General features: G+C 25.0%; 5 protein-coding genes across 7 annotated transcripts in view; 3 read left to right on the top strand and 2 right to left on the bottom strand.

The window, feature by feature from the left end:
- Window positions 1-20,810, bottom strand: part of LOC134827017 (TBC1 domain family member 4) — a 44,378-nt gene that overhangs the window by 12,881 nt on the left and 10,687 nt on the right. Inside the window, exon 1 of one of the 3 annotated variants that reach the window (XM_063839561.1) lies at window positions 15,675-15,782. The exons of the other annotated variants lie outside the window; for them this stretch is intronic. Within the exon in view, the coding sequence (XP_063695631.1) occupies window positions 15,675-15,749 (75 nt within the window). The 5' untranslated portion in view covers window positions 15,750-15,782. Of the gene's footprint in view, window positions 1-15,674; window positions 15,783-20,810 lie in introns of those variants that run through there. 3 annotated transcript variants of the gene reach the window in all.
- On the top strand, window positions 2,509-3,570 carry LOC134827039 (uncharacterized). The gene is made up of 3 exons (XM_063839573.1): window positions 2,509-2,737; window positions 2,797-2,918; window positions 2,979-3,570. The coding sequence occupies exons 1-3, from the start codon at window positions 2,560-2,562 to the stop codon at window positions 3,300-3,302; spliced, it is 624 nt and encodes a 207-aa protein (XP_063695643.1). The 5' UTR covers window positions 2,509-2,559; the 3' UTR covers window positions 3,303-3,570.
- On the bottom strand, window positions 5,502-6,333 carry LOC134827049 (uncharacterized). The gene is made up of 3 exons (XM_063839585.1): window positions 6,104-6,333; window positions 5,925-6,046; window positions 5,502-5,864 (listed from the first exon to the last, which is right to left on the bottom strand). The coding sequence occupies exons 1-3, from the start codon at window positions 6,279-6,281 to the stop codon at window positions 5,544-5,546; spliced, it is 621 nt and encodes a 206-aa protein (XP_063695655.1). The 5' UTR covers window positions 6,282-6,333; the 3' UTR covers window positions 5,502-5,543.
- LOC134827060 (uncharacterized) lies at window positions 8,152-9,026 on the top strand. The gene is made up of 3 exons (XM_063839596.1): window positions 8,152-8,502; window positions 8,570-8,661; window positions 8,725-9,026. The coding sequence occupies exons 1-3, from the start codon at window positions 8,319-8,321 to the stop codon at window positions 8,995-8,997; spliced, it is 549 nt and encodes a 182-aa protein (XP_063695666.1). The 5' UTR covers window positions 8,152-8,318; the 3' UTR covers window positions 8,998-9,026.
- Window positions 10,322-14,550, top strand: LOC134828108 (probable G-protein coupled receptor Mth-like 3). Its single transcript, XM_063841074.1, has 7 exons — window positions 10,322-11,210; window positions 12,245-12,528; window positions 12,604-12,736; window positions 12,789-12,867; window positions 13,331-13,678; window positions 13,916-14,112; window positions 14,162-14,550. Exons 1-7 carry the CDS (start codon window positions 10,322-10,324, stop codon window positions 14,281-14,283), a joined length of 2,052 nt encoding a protein of 683 aa, XP_063697144.1. The 3' UTR covers window positions 14,284-14,550.

The following is a 20,810-nucleotide window of genomic DNA, read 5'->3' as shown; positions in this document are numbered from 1 at the left end:
CAGTGTTATTACTGTTATTATGGAAATTGTTGTTGCGAGACTTAACTTGCAGCACTCGACATATTTTTTTCGTGCTTCAGCTACGATAAACTCATAGACACCATTAAAACATTTGTGTATAAATTCCCTGTTTTTCGTGTGTGTGTGGAGCCTTTTTTACAACATTTCCCTGACATGGGATTAGCATAATGCTGACGATGTTGGAGCGCTGTAGACTAAGCCTCGTTCATGAGTGTTTGTGTCATGTTGTCTGATATTAAAAATAAAAATAGGCAATATAGCAACAAAATTTTGCGTGCCACGATCGAAATCTGGTTATTTTTATGCAAATATTTTAAATATTTTTATTTATTTATGATAGGAACGTAAAATAAAGTTTTTTAGTTGTATCCTGCTGGGAATTTACGGTTTTGTCACAGGAGAGAATGTTTTTTGTAAAGAACAAAATAAGTTCAGTGAAAAGTTTTGAAAGTTTAAATTATATATATTTTTTTAAAATTTTATCCGAGTACCTAAAATTTTGAAATTTTTTACATTAATTAATTTTTTAAAAATAAATTTATTCTTTTTTTTCAAATAATTTTTTAATGACAATAATTTTATTTAAAATATAAAAAAATATAATTTTTAAATAAAATTATTGTCATTAAAAAAATTATTAAAAAAAAATAAATTTATTTTTAAAAAATAATTTAATGTAAAAAATTTCAAAAGTTTTATTTTTAATATTAATAATTTTTTAAAAATAATTAAAGGAGAAAAATATAAATTTACGACTTTAAAAAAAAAAAAAAAAAAAAATTTCAATAAATTATTTTGCATAAATTTTAAATTTGAATTGAACACAAATTTTTAAAATTTAACCAAAAATTTAAAAATTTTTTAAATAATTGTCAATTTTATTAAATTTTTATTTGATTTAATTTGTTTTGAATTTTAATTAAAATTAATTTTTAGAAAATTTTCTCTTTATTAATACTTGAAAAAATTAAAAAAATATTTATTTAGTCTCAAATTAATATTGAAGAAATAAAAATTTAATTTAAAAAAAAATAAATTAAAATTTTTAACTTTTATTATTATAAAATTATTTTTTAAAATTTATTTTATAATTTGTTAAATTTTAATTTTTTTTTTTATAAAAATCTAAAATTTCAAGATAAATTAATTTTAAAAAAATTTACCTCTAAAATTTTTACCTATCAAAACGCACTTCAACTATTCCTTGGTTTGTTGCTTAAATTCACAAATATCCATCCTACCATTTTATGAAAAGTTAATTTATAAAACCTCAAAACAATATAAAACCCGAAAATAGTTTTGCACACTGACACAGAAGAAATTGTTTGAAAACAACTCAAGTATTTAGTTTAGTTTGTGGTTTTATTCAAAATATTGATTAGAAAAGTTTTCCTCTATTTTTCTCTTTCATTCTTGATTTCGTATTTCGAGCACATTTTAATTGAGATGTCACGTCCAAGTCATATGTCATCCATTGAAAAAGTGCTCCACAAAAAAAAAGTTTTTTAGGGCAAGTTTTTCGATTTGAATAAAAGGAATTTTGGGTTAATGGAACGAAATGTTTTTTTCTTCAGGATTTATTTACCGACGCGACTAAATTTAATTATTCCCGGAATTTATAACCTTCTTCATTGCCATAAATTGCAAAGAAAAAGTGGGTCAATTAAGGCTCGTGTTTCATTCTGGCACGTTTTGCTTCATTGAGTTGACTTAAAAAAAGAGGTAAAGTAGCATGAAGTACTTGAAGGTGTTTCGAGCATGAATTTGTATTTTTTTTGTTAGAAACTATTTAAACGTGTTCAAGTGAATAATGAATGTTTTAAATGTAAAATTCCGTTTCAATTGTTATCATAGAGTGGTTTACAAACAAAAAAAAATTTTTTTTTTAGAAGGAAAAAAATTATTTTTTACAGTTGCTTCATTGTAAAAATAAAAATAAACAGGAAAAACGCTCAGGTGAGTTTCATTTTAATACAAATTCTCACGTTTTCTCGTTTTTTTCATTCATTTTATGAATCCTTTTGAATGCGAAAAACCAGAATTTCTTTTTAATATTTTTTTTTTCATTTTTAGCAATGAATGGAAACAGCGAGAAGCTCTTTATGACGCAAAACTCGTGGAAATTTTTGTCAAATACTCGCGAAATGTAAGTTATTTATTCATTATTATTAATATTACATCAAACGACAAACTTTTCAAGTCCTTAAAATATTCAGAAAAAAGTTAAAATAGAAAAACAACGCAGAAAAAATGGGGCATCAACCTTAAAATAATCTTATCATCGTTATCATCACGCTTCTGACCTCATCAAGGCAGTTTCTTATCTATCTCCTTAAAAATCAGTTAAGGAAACATATCTTGAATGAAGAGCTTACGATTAAATATCACAAAACTTCGTAGAACTGATATCTTATCACTCGCATAATTCAATTCAAACTGCGATAAATTTATTGTTCTTGTTACTTCAGTATAGCCGTGACATTCAAAGCGACTTCAACTCGACATTTGTGATTAAATAAATTTAGTTTTTTGTCTAAAATGGATATTTTAAAGAGACTTCCTCTCTTCTCAAAATGCATCTGTGGCCTGAGTTTACGAAGCGGAATTATTTGTTTAGCAGTTTATCAACTCACATATGGCTTACTTTACATCTCGATAACACTTGATCATCACAGCTCGGAATTGTCTGATGTGATGGACATTGATGAGACTCAGTGTGAGTCTTAAGATTCTTCATTTTTAAAGAAATTTGAATTTAAATTAAATTTTTCATAGTTTTTGATGACTACGACGATAGAAATGTCGACGAGGAGCACATGAAGTACTTTTACATTCACTTGTTCTACGACACACTTGTCATTGTACTTGCTTTGACGCTACTTTATGGCGCACTTGGCGTAAGAAATTCCTTTTAATCAAGCAAAAGTGCCTTGTTCACATCTTGAAAACTCTTCCAGCGCAACGCAATTGCCATAAAAATTTACATAATAACCGAGTTTCTCATGACAATCGCCTATACGATGAATTTCGTGGTTGTCTTGACGGTAATTTTGGCGACAGCGACAACGACAGATCCCGTCCCAGCGCACCTCAAGACATTAATTCTCATCGAAGTAGTGCGACAATTGATCTCGTTGACGCTGACGACGTACTTCTTGCTTTGTTGTAACTCGTACGTGCAAGAATTGGAACGTGAAGCACGACAAAGGCGAACTGGCTCAACTGTGGATTACGAACCCATGAGAGAAAATGATGAGCAATATAATTTGCATGTTATTTAAAACGAAAAAAAAAAAATTATACGGAATAAAATTTTTTTTACATTAAAAATTACAAAAAAAAAGTATCAAACTGCAAAAAGATAACAAAAACAAAAAAAAAATCTGAATAGTTTTGTTGATAATCGATTTAGTAGCAGCGCTGAAAAGATAAGAATCTTATCTAAAATGTCGCACTCGAAAAAAGGGCTTGACTCATTCTTAATGGAGACGCCTTGTCTAATTCGAAATCTAAAACTATATTTTTTATCTATTAAAGTGATTTTTTTAAATAAAAAATTAATTAATTTTGTTAATTTTACATAAATTTTGACAATTAATATTTTGACAGCTGTCAATTTTTAAATAAATTAATTTTGTAATTTTTCCTTAAAATAAATTGCTTTGAACAATTAATTTTTTAAGTTAAAAAAATAAAAACTTCAGTTTTAAATAGAATGTTTTTAATTGAAAATTTTGACAGCTGTCAAAATATTAACTGTCAAAATTTTTTAATACTAAACAAAAAAAATTAAATTTGATGACAAAATAAATATCTTAATTTTATTGTCAAAAAAATATATAAATATTTTAATGTATAAATATTTTTTTTTAATTTATTTTTTGAAATTTGTCAACTGTCAAAATTAACTCAAAAAATTGTTTTCGAACTAGTAAGTAAACATTTTTTAATACAAAAATATTTTTTAAATAACTTTCAAAAACTAAATATTTTATTATTTTTTTTTTTGAATCAAGAATTTAAAAAAAGCTCATAACTTGACAGTTATGTCAAGTCAAATTTCAAATTTTCAAATGAATTTTAGCAAATCTCAATCTTTTCAAATTTCAAGTCAAATTTCAAAAAGCTCAACTGTCAAATTTTTTTTAACATTCCTAAAAAAAAATAAAAATTTTAAGAAAAAGAGACGACTTGTATTTTGTAAATTTAAATCTGAGATTTCTTCACTGTTGCAGAAACAAAACTTTATTGATTACTCATACATTTCTTATCTTTTTATTTTTCGTTTAGAAAATAAATGTTCAAATTTCATTCACATTCAGCAGAAAATTATTCCACCCAATAAACTATCAATAAAATATCGAATGTTCAACAACTCGATAAACAATGAACGGGAATGAGAGAGCAAAAAATGACAAACAATAAAAATGACAGAAAAGAACGAAAGACATAACAATTAATATCCGATCATGCTACAAAAATGAATAAATAAGCAAAAAAAAAAGTATTGATTTCATGAATTCAATTAAATCAAACAAAAAAAGGACAAGATTCACAAACAAAAATAGAAATAGTAAAACAAAGGATAACAACCTGACACGAGGCAAAAAAAAATTCAAACAAAACCTCAAAGAGAATAAAAATAAAAATTGCGTGCTACCTTTCTTGTCTTTTTTTCGTCGTCGTCTAATGACGAAAAATATTCATAAAAAAACGGATCAGTCACGACTTATTCACACGACACGTGTCCTCCAAGGACATTCGGTGAGAAAAAAATTCAAAGGCGACAATTGTTCGTCAGAGTTTTCATTTCGTTTAATGAATTTTACGACAACGAAGCATTTCGAGGGGAAGGATTTCGAAATGAATAAATATTTGATGAGCCATAAATTAACATAATTAAAATGTTGAAAGGTCTTGTTTGCCACATCTTTTTGTTGCGGATTATTTATTTATTCATTTTTGCTCTTTTTTTGACGTCATTCATTGTTAAGTCAACAACTTTTCTACGTAATGTGTTTAAAAGTTTCTCAAGTTTGATGGATAAAAAATATTTTTTAATAGAAACGTTTTAGATTTCTAATAAATGACTTGAAAAAAAATTCAACAAGACGAAAAATAAATAAAGTAGCAATAAAAGAAATCTTTTTTCTCTCATCTCGAAAGACAAATTGCAAAATTGAAAGTTAATCCAAGGAAAATGTTTTATAGGTATCACAAATCCTTTGTTAATACCACGATTCGTTCAACATTTTCCCCTGTTATTGTTCGAAGTTGGTTTCTTTCATGACAAATTCTCATAACAGACAAGGCGTCTCCATTAAGAATGATTCGCGCCCTTTTTTTCGAGTGCGACATTTTTGATAAGATTCTTATCTTTTCAGCGCTGCTACTAAATCGATCATCAACAAAACTATTCAGATTTTTTTTTTTGTTTTTGTTATCTTTTTGCGGTTTAATTTTTTTTTTTCGAATTTTCAGTGTAAAAAAAAATTTTATTCCATAATTTAATTTTTTTCGTTTTAAATAACATGCAAATTATATTGCTCATCATTTTCTCTCATGGGCTCGTAATCCACAGTTGAGCCAGTTTGCCTTTGTCGTGCTTCATATTCCAATTTTTGCACGTACGAATTACAACAAAGCAAAAAGTACGCCGTCAGCGTCAAATCGATCAAAAGTAGCACCACATCGATGAGAATTGTCTTTTGGTCCGCTGGGTTGGGATCTGGCGTTGTCGCTGTCGTCAAAAATTTCGTCAAAGGAACCACAAAATTTATCGTATCGACGATTGTCATGAGAAAGTCGGTTATTATGTAAATTTTTATGGCAATTGCGTTGCGCTGGAAGAGTTTTCAAGATGTGAACAAGGCACTTTTGCTTGATTAAAAGGAATTTCTTACGCCAAGTGCGCCATAAAGTAGCGTCAAAGCAAATACAATGACAAGTGTGTCGTGGAACAAGTGAATGTAAAAGTACTTGATGTGCTCCTCGTCGACATTTCTATCGTCGTAGTCATCAAAAACTATGAAAAATTTAATTTAAATTCAAATTTCTTTAAGAATTTTTTTTTAAGACTCACACTGAATCTTATTAATGCCCATTACATCTGACAACTTCGAGCTGTAATGATGGAGAATTTTCGAGATGTTAAGTAAGCCAATTGTAAGTTGACAAACTGCTAAACAAATAATTCCGCTTCGTAAACTCAAGCAACAGAGGCATTTTGAGAAGCGAGGAAGTCTCTGTAAAATACCCATTTTGAGACAAAAAACTAAATTATTTAATCACAAACGTCGACTTGAAGTCACTTCTAATGTCACGGCTATACTGAAGTAACAAGAACAATACATTTATCGCAATTAGAATTGAATTTTGCGAGTGATAAGATATCAGTTCTACGAAGTTTTTGTGATACTTAATCGCAAGTCTTTCAGTCAAAATATGTTTCCTTAACTGATTTTTAAGGGGATAGATAAGAAGCTGCCTTGATAAGGTCAGAAGCGTGATGATGACAACATTATTTTAAGGTTGATGCCCCATTTTTTATGCGTTGTTTATTTATTTTGAATTTTTTAAACTATTTTTTATTAATTTTTTTATAAGTAATAAATGTACATAGGGACAAGGTTGTAGAATGTGCATTGGGACAAGGTTTTTTGATGATAAAAAAATTATTTTAAAATTTAATTTATTAAAATCGTAAATATTTAAAATTTAAATAATTTATTATAAATATAAATATAAATATAAATATAAATATAAATATAAATATAAATATAAATATAAATATAAATATAAATATAAATATAAATATAAATATAAATATAAATATAAATATAAATATAAATATAAATATAAATATAAATATAAATATAAATATAAATATAAATATAAATATAAATATAAATATAAATATAAATATAAATATAAATATAAATATAAATATAAATATAAATATAAATATAAATATAAATATAAATATAAATATAAATATAAATATAAATATAAATATAAATATAAATATAAATATAAATATAAATATAAATATAAATATAAATATAAATATAAATATAAATATAAATATAAATATAAATATAAATATATAAATATAAATATAAATATAAATATAAATATAAATATAAATATAAATATAAATATAAATATAAATATAAATATAAATATAAATATAAATATAAATATAAATATAAATATAAATATAAATATAAATATAAATATAAATATAAATATAAATATAAATATAAATATAAATATAAATATAAATATAAATATAAATATAAATATAAATATAAATATAAATATAAATATAAATATAAATATAAATATAAATATAAATATAAATATAAATATAAATATAAATATAAATATAAATATAAATATAAATATAAATATAAATATAAATATAAATATAAATATAAATATAAATATAAATATAAATATAAATATAAATATAAATATAAATATAAATATAAATATAAATATAAATATAAATATAAATATAAATATAAATATAAATATAAATATAAATATAAATATAAATATAAATATAAATATAAATATAAATATAAATATAAATATAAATATAAATATAAATATAAATATAAATATAAATATAAATATAAATATAAATATAAATATAAATATAAATATAAATATAAATATAAATATAAAAATTTTCCCATATTGTCTAATGATAAGGATATCAGCAATTATATTTTTTTGTTTTTATCAATTTTTTTCCTCTGTAAGTAATAAGCTCTGAAAAAAAATCCCTCAGAAAATCAATTGAACTCGAATCTCAATTAAAATCATTGGTCATGGTCCTCGATTAAAACCGTTTGTCTTATTAATAACAATCACATAACCGCTGATTGCACAGAAAAAAATTAAACTTTGAATAAACAAACACTTACTCACACATTTTTCGTTCTAGATATCGTTCATTGTAAACACCCGTTGTCGCATATTGCAAAAGCAAAAAAAAATTGTTTAAAAATAGATTATTATAAACATTGTCTCATAATTCTCTCTAAGTATACATGTTATAGGTCGTGGTTGTCTTGTTCGAAAATTAGTTGCGAAAAAAGAGAGACGGGAAGAGGTTGTCTGAATTTCACTAATATTTACTCAAAATCTAAATAAAAAATCACTTTTGACAGTGACAACCGATGTTCACTCTATTTCTATTCCCATTCGCTCCCGTATGAAAAACTATTTTTGTCTCAGTATTATGAAAACTTTTGCAAAATCCGGTTGAAAAGAAAGATTTTTCCGGAATGGGTTGGCGATTTACTCCGCATTTTACGCGTTGTTGCTGCTGTAACAGCCTCCGAAGTGGCCTGATTGGGTTGGGAAAGCTCATGATGCTTTTCAGCTTTATCTTTTTGACGTTACAGCTGTACTGGTTACAAGATACGAAAATTTTTATACGAAAAGTGGAGCGCGAGACGGAACTCATATGTAATTTTTTAATGAAGAAATTCAAAATAAAATAAATTTTTGTTTATTTTTCTTTGAATTTTTATAGATTTGCAGTACTTGAGGAATGATTATGTTTTAATCTTGAGTCACATTTTCCTGCTTGTACTTGGATTAATTTGTTACAGAGGAGCAAAAACGGTAATTTTTGAACTGAAAATCATGAAAAATGAAAAAAATTTCATAACAAATAATTTTTTTTAGGTTAATCGATGTCTTATCGGTCTTTTTGTTTTCTTCGAAGTAATCCTCACAATTATTTTCGGAGCTTTTGCCACGTATTTAGGCATCGGAATTGATGCGATTTTCGGCTCAATCGACACTCACAAATTAATTGTTCCCGTAACAATGTTCTGTACCTCCGCAATGATGTCACTCTTGTCACTTTACTTTGCGCTCGTCGCGAGATCGTATCTTCGAGAGATCCGATGGGAGAATGAGCGGGAAGTGAATATCAAGAAATATAGATTTTACTAATGCAGCATGTAATTTTTTCGTAAATAAAAATAAAATATTTGACAAACATGTGTTTTTGTTATTTTTGACGTTTTTTGATGACTTTTGTCAACGGCTTTTAATTATTTTAAGTGGCAACGTATTTAAGGATTAATACGAAAAACTGAAGCGCGCGCAAAAGTGAACAAATAAAAATGTAAACAAATATGTTCTTGGAATTTATCCGTCAATATGACAACAAGGGATTGGTTTAATGATGTTCACTAAAAGTTATGACGACTGATGATAATTGTTTGCGCCCAATGGTGAAGCAGTATGTTATAAAAGTAGGTCGTAATTTTATCCTTTGACTGAAATTTCCACAAATTTTTGTCAAAAACTGAAATTTATGATTTTTACATTTTGAAATAAAAATTTTGTAAATGTCAGTTCAAAAAATGACAGTTAAAATTTGTAAATCGCTTTTTCGCTAATTCAAGTAAAGTTTTACTTTTAAGAATTTTTAAATAACTTCACATTTTGTTCTAAATAAAATTGTTAAAAAAAAATTTCTCTTATTTTTTTTTTAAATAATTTAAAATATTAAAATTTTACAAATGTCAATTTAAAAAATGACCGTTTAAATTCTATAATTAACTTTTTACAAATAAAAGTACATGCTAAGTCAAAAAATTGTTCATCGGGTCAGATTTTATTTCAAATACTGAGATATATTATGAAATTACAAGATCTTTACAGAGTTGTTTTAAAAAAATGACAGCTAAAAAATTTGAAAATCGCCTTATGGCTGATTCAAAAAAATTTTAACCTTAAAAAAATTAAAAAGAACTTGAAAATCAGGAAAAAATTCAACATTGGAACTATTTCTTTGCTTGGTAAAATGTCAATTTCAACTAAAATTTGTACATGTCAAGATGTCAATTCAAAAAATAACCGTTAAAAATTTTAAAATTATTTTTTTTTTCAAATTTAAATAAAATTTAAGTTCTTATCTATTTTTATTTTAATTAAATATTATTTTTTTAAACAATAATTTAAAAGATTTTTCTTAATTTAAAGTAAATTTTAATTTTAAAGTAATTGAAAAAAATATTTATTTTCTCATTGCTCCATTTAAATCGATAAACAATCAATCCGACATTCAGTTCGTCGGTAATTTCAGTTAACCATGAATTTCATTCATTAAAATAATTGTTACAAATAATTTTTTTTACAAGCGCGGAGCATCTTCGAACGCAATTCTGCGTCGTTCAGTCTTTGTCTAAACCGCGAACGATTCACACCTCCAGAAATTTTTCTCTCCAGTTTATCCAAATAATAATTATTTAAAATCTTCACACACAATATGCGAACCTTTAAATCGTCGCCATCGATTATTTCGCCGAACGTTTGTTTGCTTTTCCATTTGCTTACATACCAAATATTTTTATTGGTATCAAGCTCGCAAACATCGTCGTCGTCGACGGCGAATAATTTTCAAGTTCGCGATAAAAATTTATCTCAAATTAGAAGATGTTGTCATCCGAACTACGAATTGCTGCATGATCGAACGGGAAATAACTATTTTTGCGGGAAATTGACACAAAATGAGGCGAAAATTGACTTTTTCAACCTTGAAAGTGAGGAAATTTACGGAATTCCCGATTGTGGAAAAAATTTCGAAGCGAATTTCAAGTGCTTGGATGTCTTGAAGGGACGTCCCGTGGAAGTTTTTTGTGCGGAAAGTCGAAATAATGGAAAAATTTTCGGTGTTATTAGTCATCGCACGTATCGGACAATGAGAAAATGTTGTCCCTTTGATAAAATTTACGATTCAAAGGAGAAAATTTGTGTTTCGAGTAATATTTCAAAGGAAATTATCAGTGAAAATTTATCACGAATCGGTTCAAATTTCATCTCGAACTCGAGTTTTAATTTGTGTCCCATTAACGAAGTTGTACTCGAAAAAAGTCACCCAATAAATATCACAAAATTCGATTATTCCACGGATTTTTGTCTGGATCTCGCTTCTGATGACGAAGGAAATCTTCATTGGATCACCCATTCTTGTCATTCGCCGAAAATTTGTTATTTTGTGCCTTGCGTTCGGAAATGCTGCAAATTTGGAGATATGATTATTCGAGCAAATGGCAGTTCGATTTGCGTTCCATTTCAAGGAAGCATCAAAACCGACTTTCACAGCGTCGAAAATTGGTTGGCGACGGAACAAGCAATTCAAAAAGTTGATGTGAACGGTAAGTTTGTAACTTTTTTAATGAGTAAATTGTCAACAAATGTGGATGGGGATTCAAATTTTGCTTCCCATTCATGCCAAATGTAAACCTCGTTTCATTAATTGTTTATTTATAATTTTGCTAACGTTTGTTTTTTTATGAAAAATTCACGTGTTGGTAGATATGTCTAAAATGTGGGAACAAAAAGCAACGAAGTACACCTGTTCATGATATATTTTTAAAGCAAATAAAAAAAATTAAAAATTGTTTTGAAGTCTCTTTTGAGGAATACTGTGAAAAAACTGAAAAAAAAGAAATTTGACAGTTTGAAATTCGTAAATTGCCTTTTGCTAATTCAATCAAATTTTTTAAAATTTAAAATGAGACAAAATTTTTTCTTAATAAATATTTCATAATTTTTTTAAAAAAATTAAAATTAAAAAAAAAATCATTAAATTTTTTTTTATAATTAATTTAAAATTTTTAAATAAAAAAGGAGACAAAAAAAGAAAATGTTTCTTTAATAAATATTTTATATTTTTTTTAAAGTTTAATAAATTAACCAATAGAATTTCATTTCTAATATAGAAAAATTGTGACAAAAAAAAAATCGAAAAAAATTTGAAAAATTTTTTTTATTAAAAAATTTGACAGCTATGAATTTTAATTTTTTTTTCTAAAGTTTTGATAAATTATTTTTTAATAATAAATTTAATTAATATTATTTACCTAACAAATAAATTAAAAATTAAAAAAAAAATATTTTATATTGAAAAAATATTGAATTTCACATTTTTGTACTCCTTGTACTTTTGTACAAAATTTCATAATTTATTTTTTTTTTTAAATATTTTGTCAAATTCAAAATAATTAATTTTTTGATTTTATTTTTATTATTTTTTTAAATATTTATTAAAAAAAATAATTTTATAATTATTTTAAAAAAATTAAATTATTTTTTTTATTCCATCAAAATATTTTTTTTTTCAATTCACAGAATCATAAAAAATCCGAAAAAAAAATTAAAATTTATTTATCTACTTTTTTATCCTCAGTTCACGGCATCCTTCAAACGCAATCATGTCACAGATACCCACTTGATCCCGATTTCCCCGAAGACGCGCATTACTTCGAGCACACAAGCGGCAATTTGTACTTGAATTCTACCGAGACCCCGTTCAAAAACGACAATTATTGTCGCGAAATGGTGAATAGCACTCTAATGACGTTCGTTTGTGCGTTGGAACCTCCTTCAATCAACTACTTTTACGTCGTTGGATTCGTTTTGTCTGCCATCGGATTTGCAATGACAATTGTGGTTTACTTGTGTTTCAAGCAGGTAGGTCAAACATCTGTTTTTTTTTGTGTCGCGTTGCGAAGAGAGAACTAATGAATGATGCTTTTTTGATTGCAGCTCCATGGAAATTTGCATGGGAAAATTGTCATGTGCTATAACGCGTGTTTCCTCATCGCTTATTTGATACTTTTGACAACGACCTTTATCTACAGTCATAGTGACACGTTTTCGTTGCGTTGCAGGATTTTTGGTAGAATTTAAATTTTTTGATGAATTTTTATTTAATTATGCTTTTTTTGTAGGATATACTCTTTACTTTACATTTATTTGTGGATTTGTTTGGAGCAATATTTTGTGTTTCGATATTTGGTTAACGATTGTGTAAGTTTTAACAAAAAATTTTTAATAATTTTAATCAAAATTAATTTTTAATTTTAATTTAAATCGATTTATTTTATTTATTTGTTAAAATAATTCAATTTTATTTAGTTTTTAATAATTAATTAATTAAATTCAAATAATTATTTAAAAAAAAAAATTATTTAAAAAATTCAATTTAACTAATTTCAAACTTATTAAATCTCAATTTAAATCGATTTATTTTTTTTTAAATTCATTCTTTTAATTTTATTTAATTTTTATTATTTATTAAATTAAATTCAAATAAAAATAAAAAAAAAATATTTTAAAAATTAAATTAAATTTATTATTTTAAAATAAAAATTATTTTAACTAATTAATTAATTTAATTAATTTACAATTTATTTTTTTTTATTTTAATTAACTAATTAAATTTAATTTTTAATATTTTTTTTTAAATTTTTATCTTTTTATTTTTTTTTAGAAAAGGAGCCACGAGAAATTCCAAGCGATTTTGCTTTTATTTCATTTACGCCAAGATTGTTTCGGGTACTTTGGTGACAATTCTCTACGCAGCTCGAAACACAAATTTGCTCCCTTATAAATGGAGACCGACTTTCGCCGAAGATAAATGTTGGTTTGATCCTGTGAGGGACAGCACGTCGTTTGTTTTGTATTTTATCACGCCATTGGGCATCATGATCGCCATCAACTCAATTTTTTTCGTTCTTACGGCGATACATTGCAACAAAGTGAAGCGTGAAATTATGAGAGTGCAAAAATCAAGTATTCGGGAAAAAAGGAGGAGACTTTTTAAAGTCGATCGAGCCATGTTAGTGACTTTAAATGATTTTTTGACAGATGTCAAAATTTTTATTAAAATGTCAATTTTTCAAAGAATTTTTTCAAAAAATTTCAATTTTTTGTGATTTTTAGTTTTTTTCATTACATTTTTAGTCAAAAAATTTGAAAAATTCATCAAAAATTGACATTTCAATGAGAAATTTTGACATCTGTCAATTTAAAAAAAAATCCGTTAAAAATTTTTAATTTTTTTTAAAAATTTTAGAGTTGCCATGAACTTAAAACTCTTCACAGTAATGGGCGTGTCATGGATTCTCGAAGTAATTTCAGCGCTCGACTACAAAAAGCATTACTTCGTTTTATGGCATTTGACGGATGCGTTCAACGCTTTTCTTGGAGTTTTCGTTTTCCTCGTTTTCATCTGCAAAGGACGAGTTTTCAAGCTAATCAAGAAACGTTTAGGTAAGCAAACAATTTTCCCTGAAGACCTTTGCTGCACCTTTTCCCACAGGAATTCAGGAGGAAGTTGGTCCCATGACGAGAACCACAAGTGCCTCTTCGCGAAAATTCAACACGATCGACTCGAAGAAGGGAATTGCGGCAGTCATGGCTTTGCAACCGCTTGAAAAATAATTTTTATTTTGCTTCAATGAAGAAAAAAAAGAAAATTTATCCGCTTAACCGACTTTTAATGAGAAAAGTTGAGCATTCCTAAAAGTGTTACGAAGCCTAGTCAAGTCAAGCAAAAGTTAAGTTAATGATATGAATAACAATAAATCAGACAACTAAACAATTTTTAATTATCATTGAAGCTTCAAGTGTTTCTTATTGTCGTTTTGCGATGAACAAAAATTACGTTAAAATTAAATGGAGATAAAAGATGAATGTGACGGAAGTGCTTGATGGCATTTGAGAAACAATTGATGGAAATCGTCTCTTGTCTAACCGCTCGGAAATATTTTTGGTTGGCAACAGTCATTGGAATGGAAATGAAAATTTATCCCTTTTTAGTCGATTTTCTCGAGGAAAAATGGGTCAAATATTGATTTTTAAGAGATTTAGAACAAATTATTTGAAAAAAAAAATTTACCATGAAATTTTCCGGAAAATTTTGAGGTTTTTCACAATTTTTCTGAAATTTTCTTTTAAAGCTTTTTCCGTAAAAATTGGAGACTTTCCATTAATTTTTCGAAATTTTCTTGGAAATCTATTTTTTTTAATTTTTATTTAAATTAGTAAAATTTTTTTTTCGGGAAACTTGAAGATTTTTCCTGAATTTTTCGAAATTTTCTTAATATTTTTGGTAAAAATTTCTCAAAATTAAAGTTTTTAACAACTTTCGTTTGTAACCTTACAAAATTTTTAGAACCATCTTAATTTTTTTTGAAAAATTTTCCGGAAAACTCAATGAATTTCCTTACATTTTCCGAAATTCTCCAAAAAATTTCGAAGCATTTTCTTTTTATCATAAATAATAAAATTTTCTTTTGATTAAAATTAATAATTTTTTTTTAATTAAAAAAAAATTCGGAAAACTTAAAGGTTTTTTCTGAATTTTCCGAAATTTTCTTAATATTTTTTTTTTTTTGGTAAAAATTTCTCAAAATTAAAATTTTTAACAACTTAGAAAATTTTTAGAACTATATTAATTTATTTTTGAAAAATTTTCCGGGAAACTCAATGAATTTTCTCAAATTTCCCAAATTTTTCCTCGAGTTTTCCTCAAATTTCCACGAAAAAATTAACAAAATTTCCAGAACACTAATTTCATCGTTCATCCATCACTCAGTAGCTCTCATTTCCTCCTCCGTTTTTGTGAATCACTGAAACGTGCTCTGAATGAAGTTTTCCAATTACTTCATTCCATATTTTTTCTGTCCAGCTCAAAACCAGCGAAATAACACGTAGCTAATTAAAGCAGCAGTGTGACAACCAAAATATTGCCCATCGTTCATGCAAATGACCCAAATTTAAATGGAATAAATATTTCTCTACTCTACTTCTAACTACGGGAAAATACATACACTTTTACGAGTTTCCAATGACGAGGCATCACTGTAGGACGTCACAAGGAACTTTGGATCGCACATTGTGTACATTTTCGATCCTTTTTCTGTTTTTATTTTTGTTTCAGTTGAAGTTCGAAAATGAAAACAAATGTTTGCCTTTCTATTGTCGGAATTACACTAACAAAATGTTGCTTTGGAATATATCGGCTTGACTTTCATCCAATTTAGTTTTAATTAAAATTTGAATTGACTTTGCCGAGGTATTAATTAACTTCAATCTGGATTCGTTTTTTGTTGCTATTTTTGTAATAAACTGCACGAGTTGACATTTTTTTTTCAATATTGGCAACACGGAGCGACTACAGAGGGGTGTTCAATTCCAGGATTTTCATGGAAAAAACGCAATAAAATGCAATTTATCGATTAAATTGCTCTTCCCACACATCCGAGAACAAATTTATTCGCAATCAAAATCGACAAGAAGTGAAGTGTGTGGAAATATTAATTGCATTTTATTGCGATTGTTATGCAATTTTAATCTTATTAGTGCGGTTATTATTATTAAATGAATGTGACCATGGCCCTTAGTTGTGTGAAAATCTATGAGACATCAAACTGTTTCGATGTGAAAATCAATCAGCGGCGGATGTCGTGACCTGATAGACATGCGAAATTTAATGGAAATGACATGAATGAGGGTCGAAAATAGGTTCAGGAACAAAAACGATGCAAAAACAATCAATGAATAAACAATCAAAATGCTTTTTGGAGCAAAAAAAAACATCAGATAAGCTTTGATATGAATTTTTCAGTGTTTTTGATGTGTGTGTTTTTTATTAGAATGTCACATACACATCAATATGTTTTGCTTTTTATATAAATACATATTGAAAACACATCAGAAGAGATAAAAATGTTGGAGAGTCGTCTTGAATTTGAATATTTGAGCGTATTTTTAGTTCATATAATCTCAGAGGAAATTAAAAGTTTAAAAAAAAATTAAAAAATTTTTCTACTCAGAATATTTTTTTTGTTTGAAAAATTTTTAAATTTTATTTTAATAATTTAATTTAATTTTTGATAAATTTAAAAAAAATTATTTTAAATTAATTCATAATTAAAAAAAAAATAATTTTAAAAAAAATAATTTTTAATTTTTTAAATTTTTAAAAAAATAATTTTTTTTTTAATTTTTTAAATTAAATTTTTTTTTAATACAAAATTTTGAAAAAAAAAAATTTTTTTGAAATATATATAAAAAAATTAAATTTAATTAAAAATAAAAAAAATAGACAAATATTTTGAAGACATTGAAATATTTATTAAAATTTAATTTTTTACAAAAAAATTAATAAAATTAAATTATTTCAATAAAAAATTAATAAATAAATCATATTGATGTATTGTCTTGATTTTTTATTAAAATAATTTATTTTTATTTTTAATTTTTTGTGAATAAATTAATTTAATATTTAAATAAATATTCATTCAATGTCTCTAAATTAAATTTCTATATATTTAAATTTTGACTAAATTATTTTTTTTTATTTTTAAAATATTCTTACATTTTATTTTTATTAAAATTTAATTTAATTAATAAAAATGTAATTTAATTTAATTAAAAATTAATTATTTTTTATAGGAAAAATTATTAAAGGACATCAAAACGTATAAAATACCACATTTTTTCAAATTTCTCCAGAATCCGATAGAACGGAAAATAAACAAAATACAAACAGGAAAACATTACGTGCTCGTACATGAAACTCTGCAAATCCTCTAGACAGGATATGGAAATGTTTTTGGCATGTCACGCCTTTTTTTTTGCAAATCAAACATCACTCTGAGCTGTTCAATATTGGTTCAATATCCCAACATTAGCTTTCGAGAAACGGTAGATTTTTGGCCAACAACTGTTCATTTCAAATCTTGCCAAAACGCAAAAAATCCATTTTTTACAATTTTTTTTTCTTTATCTTTTTAAAATAAAAAAAAAATGACTGAACTAGTCTGAGTGACGCCAAACCAACAAAGTAAAAATATTTCATTCTCACATGTGAGCGAGTGTACGTTCATGCCAAGAGAAAAAAAGCAAGTCAATGATATTTTAAAATAAAAATCTAAATTTGTCTTAATTGATTTGCTTCATTTCAAACGAAAAAAAGTGAACAACTGGTCACTCAACAAGTGAATGATTGACGAATTTCGGAGAAAGAATAATTTTTTTTTCGTTCGTCGTGGATGAATTTAATGGACAGGTGTTTAGATAAAATTTAATAAATGAAAGACAAAGATAAATTTTAATTCATTTTCTCTTCTTAAAATTTCTAAAATTAGAAACAAATCGGATGAAATTGAATTGAATTGAAGCAATTAATTGATAGAAGGATGTTGGCGAGGTTTTTCAAAGGTTGATATTGAAAATCAAATGCAAGCTAAAAAACTCGAGATGACTGATGAAAAAAATTATTTAAGGGTAATGACTGAAAAAAGCATAAAAAAACCGCACGTAAAAAGGAAAATTTACATGAAAATTATCCTTGAACTGAAGTTTGTTGTAAAATTTCTTGAGCTTTTAGCAAACACGTGACGAAAATCGTAAAAAAATGTTCAAGCACGGATCATAAATCATTTCGTGAGCGTGAATGAAAACGATGTGAGGGCTCATAAACTCTTAAAGTTTAGTACTTGAATGAATTATGTTTAAAGAAACGTTTAATTTGACAATAAATTGTGAAAAATCTCGCAAATAAAAAATCATTGAAGAATATTTTTAAATAAATTAAAAAAGGGTTTAAATGAATTTTTTTTTTTAATTTTTATCAGTTTTTTTAATTTTTTAAATTTTGTATTAAATTTTAATTTTAAATTAAGTCTTAAGCCGGAGAAAATTAATTTTCCTGAAATTAATTAAATTTTTTAAAGTTTTTTTTTATTTAACTAAAATATTATATTTATTTTTGATTTAAATTAAATTTTTAATAATTTTTAATAAAAATAATTATTTTAATATTTTTAATTTGAAATTATTTTTAATTAATTATTAAATAAATAGAAATTATTTAAATATTATTTTTCTTTTAAAATTAATAAAAAAAAGAAATAAAATTAATTAATTAATAAATAATAAAAGTTTTTTAGAGATTTTTTTATTCAATTCAATTTTTGATCAATTAATTTAATTTTAATTTAATTCTCAATTAATTTTTAATAAAAAATAGTAAATTTAAAATTTTAATTATTTTTTTATTTAAAAAAAAAATTTTTTTTATAGAAATTATAATTTTTTATAATTTTAAAAAATAATTTAAAATTTAAAAATTTTATTTATTTAAAAAATTTTTAAAAATATTTTTTATTAAAAATATTTAAATAATTTAAAAAATATTTTAAATAAAATTATTTTTTTAATTAAAATAATTAATTAAATTAAATAAATTATTTTTTTTTAATAATTTAAATATAAAAAAAATTATTTAAAATAATTTTTAATTTATTTATTTAATTAATATTAAAAATTTAAAAAAATTATTAATAAATATTAAATAATTTATTTAAAAAATTTATAAATATTAAATAATTTATTTAAAAAAAATAAGGGAAAAAAATATTTTCACAACTAATAATAAAAAATCATATGAATTTTCCATATTTTACCAAAAATTTCATAAAATCCTGTCTGAACACCCCTTCTATATGACTAGTCGCTATGCCGCCAATTGCATTTCATGCTCACATGTATAAATTTACATTTTAAAGAAACTAAAAGTTCTTGAGAAAATTAGGTTAATTATAGTTGAACCCAAGTTTCTAACGTTGCACTCTATTTTTATTCTATAAAATTAAACAAATTCGTTCGTTCTGATTTTTTTTTACTTTAAAAATAAATACATCAGCATTTAACAATAACAACACGGTAACGATAACCACACACAAAAAATAATAATCACCTGTTTTTTATCAAAATGTTTTGTAATAAAATTTGGGATTTCTCATTTTTGAAAAAAACATTTTTTTTCACAATTATTTTCTGGATTTTTATTTCTTTGTTTATTCCAATATTTATTTTTATGTTTGTGTTGTGACACAGCAACCGATGAAAACAAATGGATGAAATTTAACACAGAATTAAGCACAATTAAAATCCATTAAACGGAGATTTTTTTAAATAAATTATTTTTTAAATGGCTTTGTTGTTGTTCCAGCAATTTTATTTTTATTTTCTACTTAATTAATTTCAATTTTTTTTCTCTTATTTTTCTCTCCGAGAGAATTTTTATAACAATATTTTTTTTATTTCATTTTTTTATTATTTTTATAAATAAATGACTTTCGCTACAAACACACTTGATGCACCGAAGACTTTTTTTTTGTTTAGACTATTTTTATGTACTTGACCACTTTTATTATACGGCAATTACGTCTCGTACGACATTCATTGAATTATTTACTTTTTTTTCTTGTGTTGCACTTTTACAATGACAACGCTGCAAATTATCTTTTTTTTGTGTGCTGTCATAAAAATACATGTGAAAAAAATTTCTTTTTTTTTGCGTTTTACGACTTATTAGTGATATTTATCTGGATAAATGGCACGATAATTATTTTTTTTATTGATTCAATTGATGAACATTTGCTCGTAATAAAATTTTCCCTTTTCGTGTTAATTTTGTCACAATTGACGCGACGAACAAACGACTGAACAAAGCGTTTCAACGACGACGACTTGACGGCACTTTTTCAACTGAAGCAATAATTTTTCACTTGTCTGTTCAATCTTGTGTTTGTGTGTTGCGAGTTGAGTTGCGAGATTGTCTGAGAGTGTCAACGATGTGTGCTAATGAATGAGAAGAAATTCGTATCGTCACTCAATTTAATTTACGAGTTGGTGAAAATGACGTCGGTCAATGTTTGTTTTTGTGTGAGAAAATAAATTGTTTCGGAACAGCTGTACGAGAAAAAAAACTGTTGGAGAGTCTGATAAAATTTTTTTTTTTTGAGAAATTTTTTTGAGCAAAAAATCGAGTAAAAACGTGATTTAGAGAGCACGTGATGGCAGAATGATCCGGCAATTTATTTAGTATTAATTTGTTATTAAATGCTTGTTAAAGCGGCTTTTATCGTGACAATGTAGAACTTTGTAATTATTTG

The sequence above is a fragment of the Culicoides brevitarsis genome, chromosome 1 (assembly GCF_036172545.1).
Source record: "Culicoides brevitarsis isolate CSIRO-B50_1 chromosome 1, AGI_CSIRO_Cbre_v1, whole genome shotgun sequence".
Lineage (NCBI taxonomy): Eukaryota > Metazoa > Arthropoda > Insecta > Diptera > Ceratopogonidae > Culicoides > Culicoides brevitarsis.
Note: the sequence above shows the minus strand (reverse complement) of the source record. Positions and strands in the feature narration are given on the sequence as shown.

What these genes read in the sequence shown, in the direction of transcription:
- LOC134827060 (XM_063839596.1), top strand. Translation starts at nt 8,319, where the DNA reads ATGGGTTGGCGATTTACTCCGCATTTTACGCGTTGTTGCTGCTGTAAC. An exon ending in GCGCGAGACGGAACTCATAT is followed by an intron (nt 8,503 to 8,569) that starts GTAATTTTTTAA and finishes GAATTTTTATAG; the next exon opens with ATTTGCAGTACTTGAGGAAT. An exon ending in GTTACAGAGGAGCAAAAACG is followed by an intron (nt 8,662 to 8,724) that starts GTAATTTTTGAA and finishes AATTTTTTTTAG; the next exon opens with GTTAATCGATGTCTTATCGG.
- LOC134828108 (XM_063841074.1), top strand. Translation starts at nt 10,322, where the DNA reads ATGCGAACCTTTAAATCGTCGCCATCGATTATTTCGCCGAACGTTTGT. An exon ending in GTTGCGTTGCAGGATTTTTG is followed by an intron (nt 12,737 to 12,788) that starts GTAGAATTTAAA and finishes CTTTTTTTGTAG; the next exon opens with GATATACTCTTTACTTTACA. An exon ending in GATATTTGGTTAACGATTGT is followed by an intron (nt 12,868 to 13,330) that starts GTAAGTTTTAAC and finishes ATTTTTTTTTAG; the next exon opens with AAAAGGAGCCACGAGAAATT.
- LOC134827039 (XM_063839573.1), top strand. Translation starts at nt 2,560, where the DNA reads ATGGATATTTTAAAGAGACTTCCTCTCTTCTCAAAATGCATCTGTGGC. An exon ending in GGACATTGATGAGACTCAGT is followed by an intron (nt 2,738 to 2,796) that starts GTGAGTCTTAAG and finishes AATTTTTCATAG; the next exon opens with TTTTTGATGACTACGACGAT. An exon ending in TACTTTATGGCGCACTTGGC is followed by an intron (nt 2,919 to 2,978) that starts GTAAGAAATTCC and finishes AAACTCTTCCAG; the next exon opens with CGCAACGCAATTGCCATAAA.
- LOC134827049 (XM_063839585.1), bottom strand. Translation starts at nt 6,281, where the DNA reads ATGGGTATTTTACAGAGACTTCCTCGCTTCTCAAAATGCCTCTGTTGC. An exon ending in GGGCATTAATAAGATTCAGT is followed by an intron (nt 6,047 to 6,103) that starts GTGAGTCTTAAA and finishes AATTTTTCATAG; the next exon opens with TTTTTGATGACTACGACGAT. An exon ending in TACTTTATGGCGCACTTGGC is followed by an intron (nt 5,865 to 5,924) that starts GTAAGAAATTCC and finishes AAACTCTTCCAG; the next exon opens with CGCAACGCAATTGCCATAAA.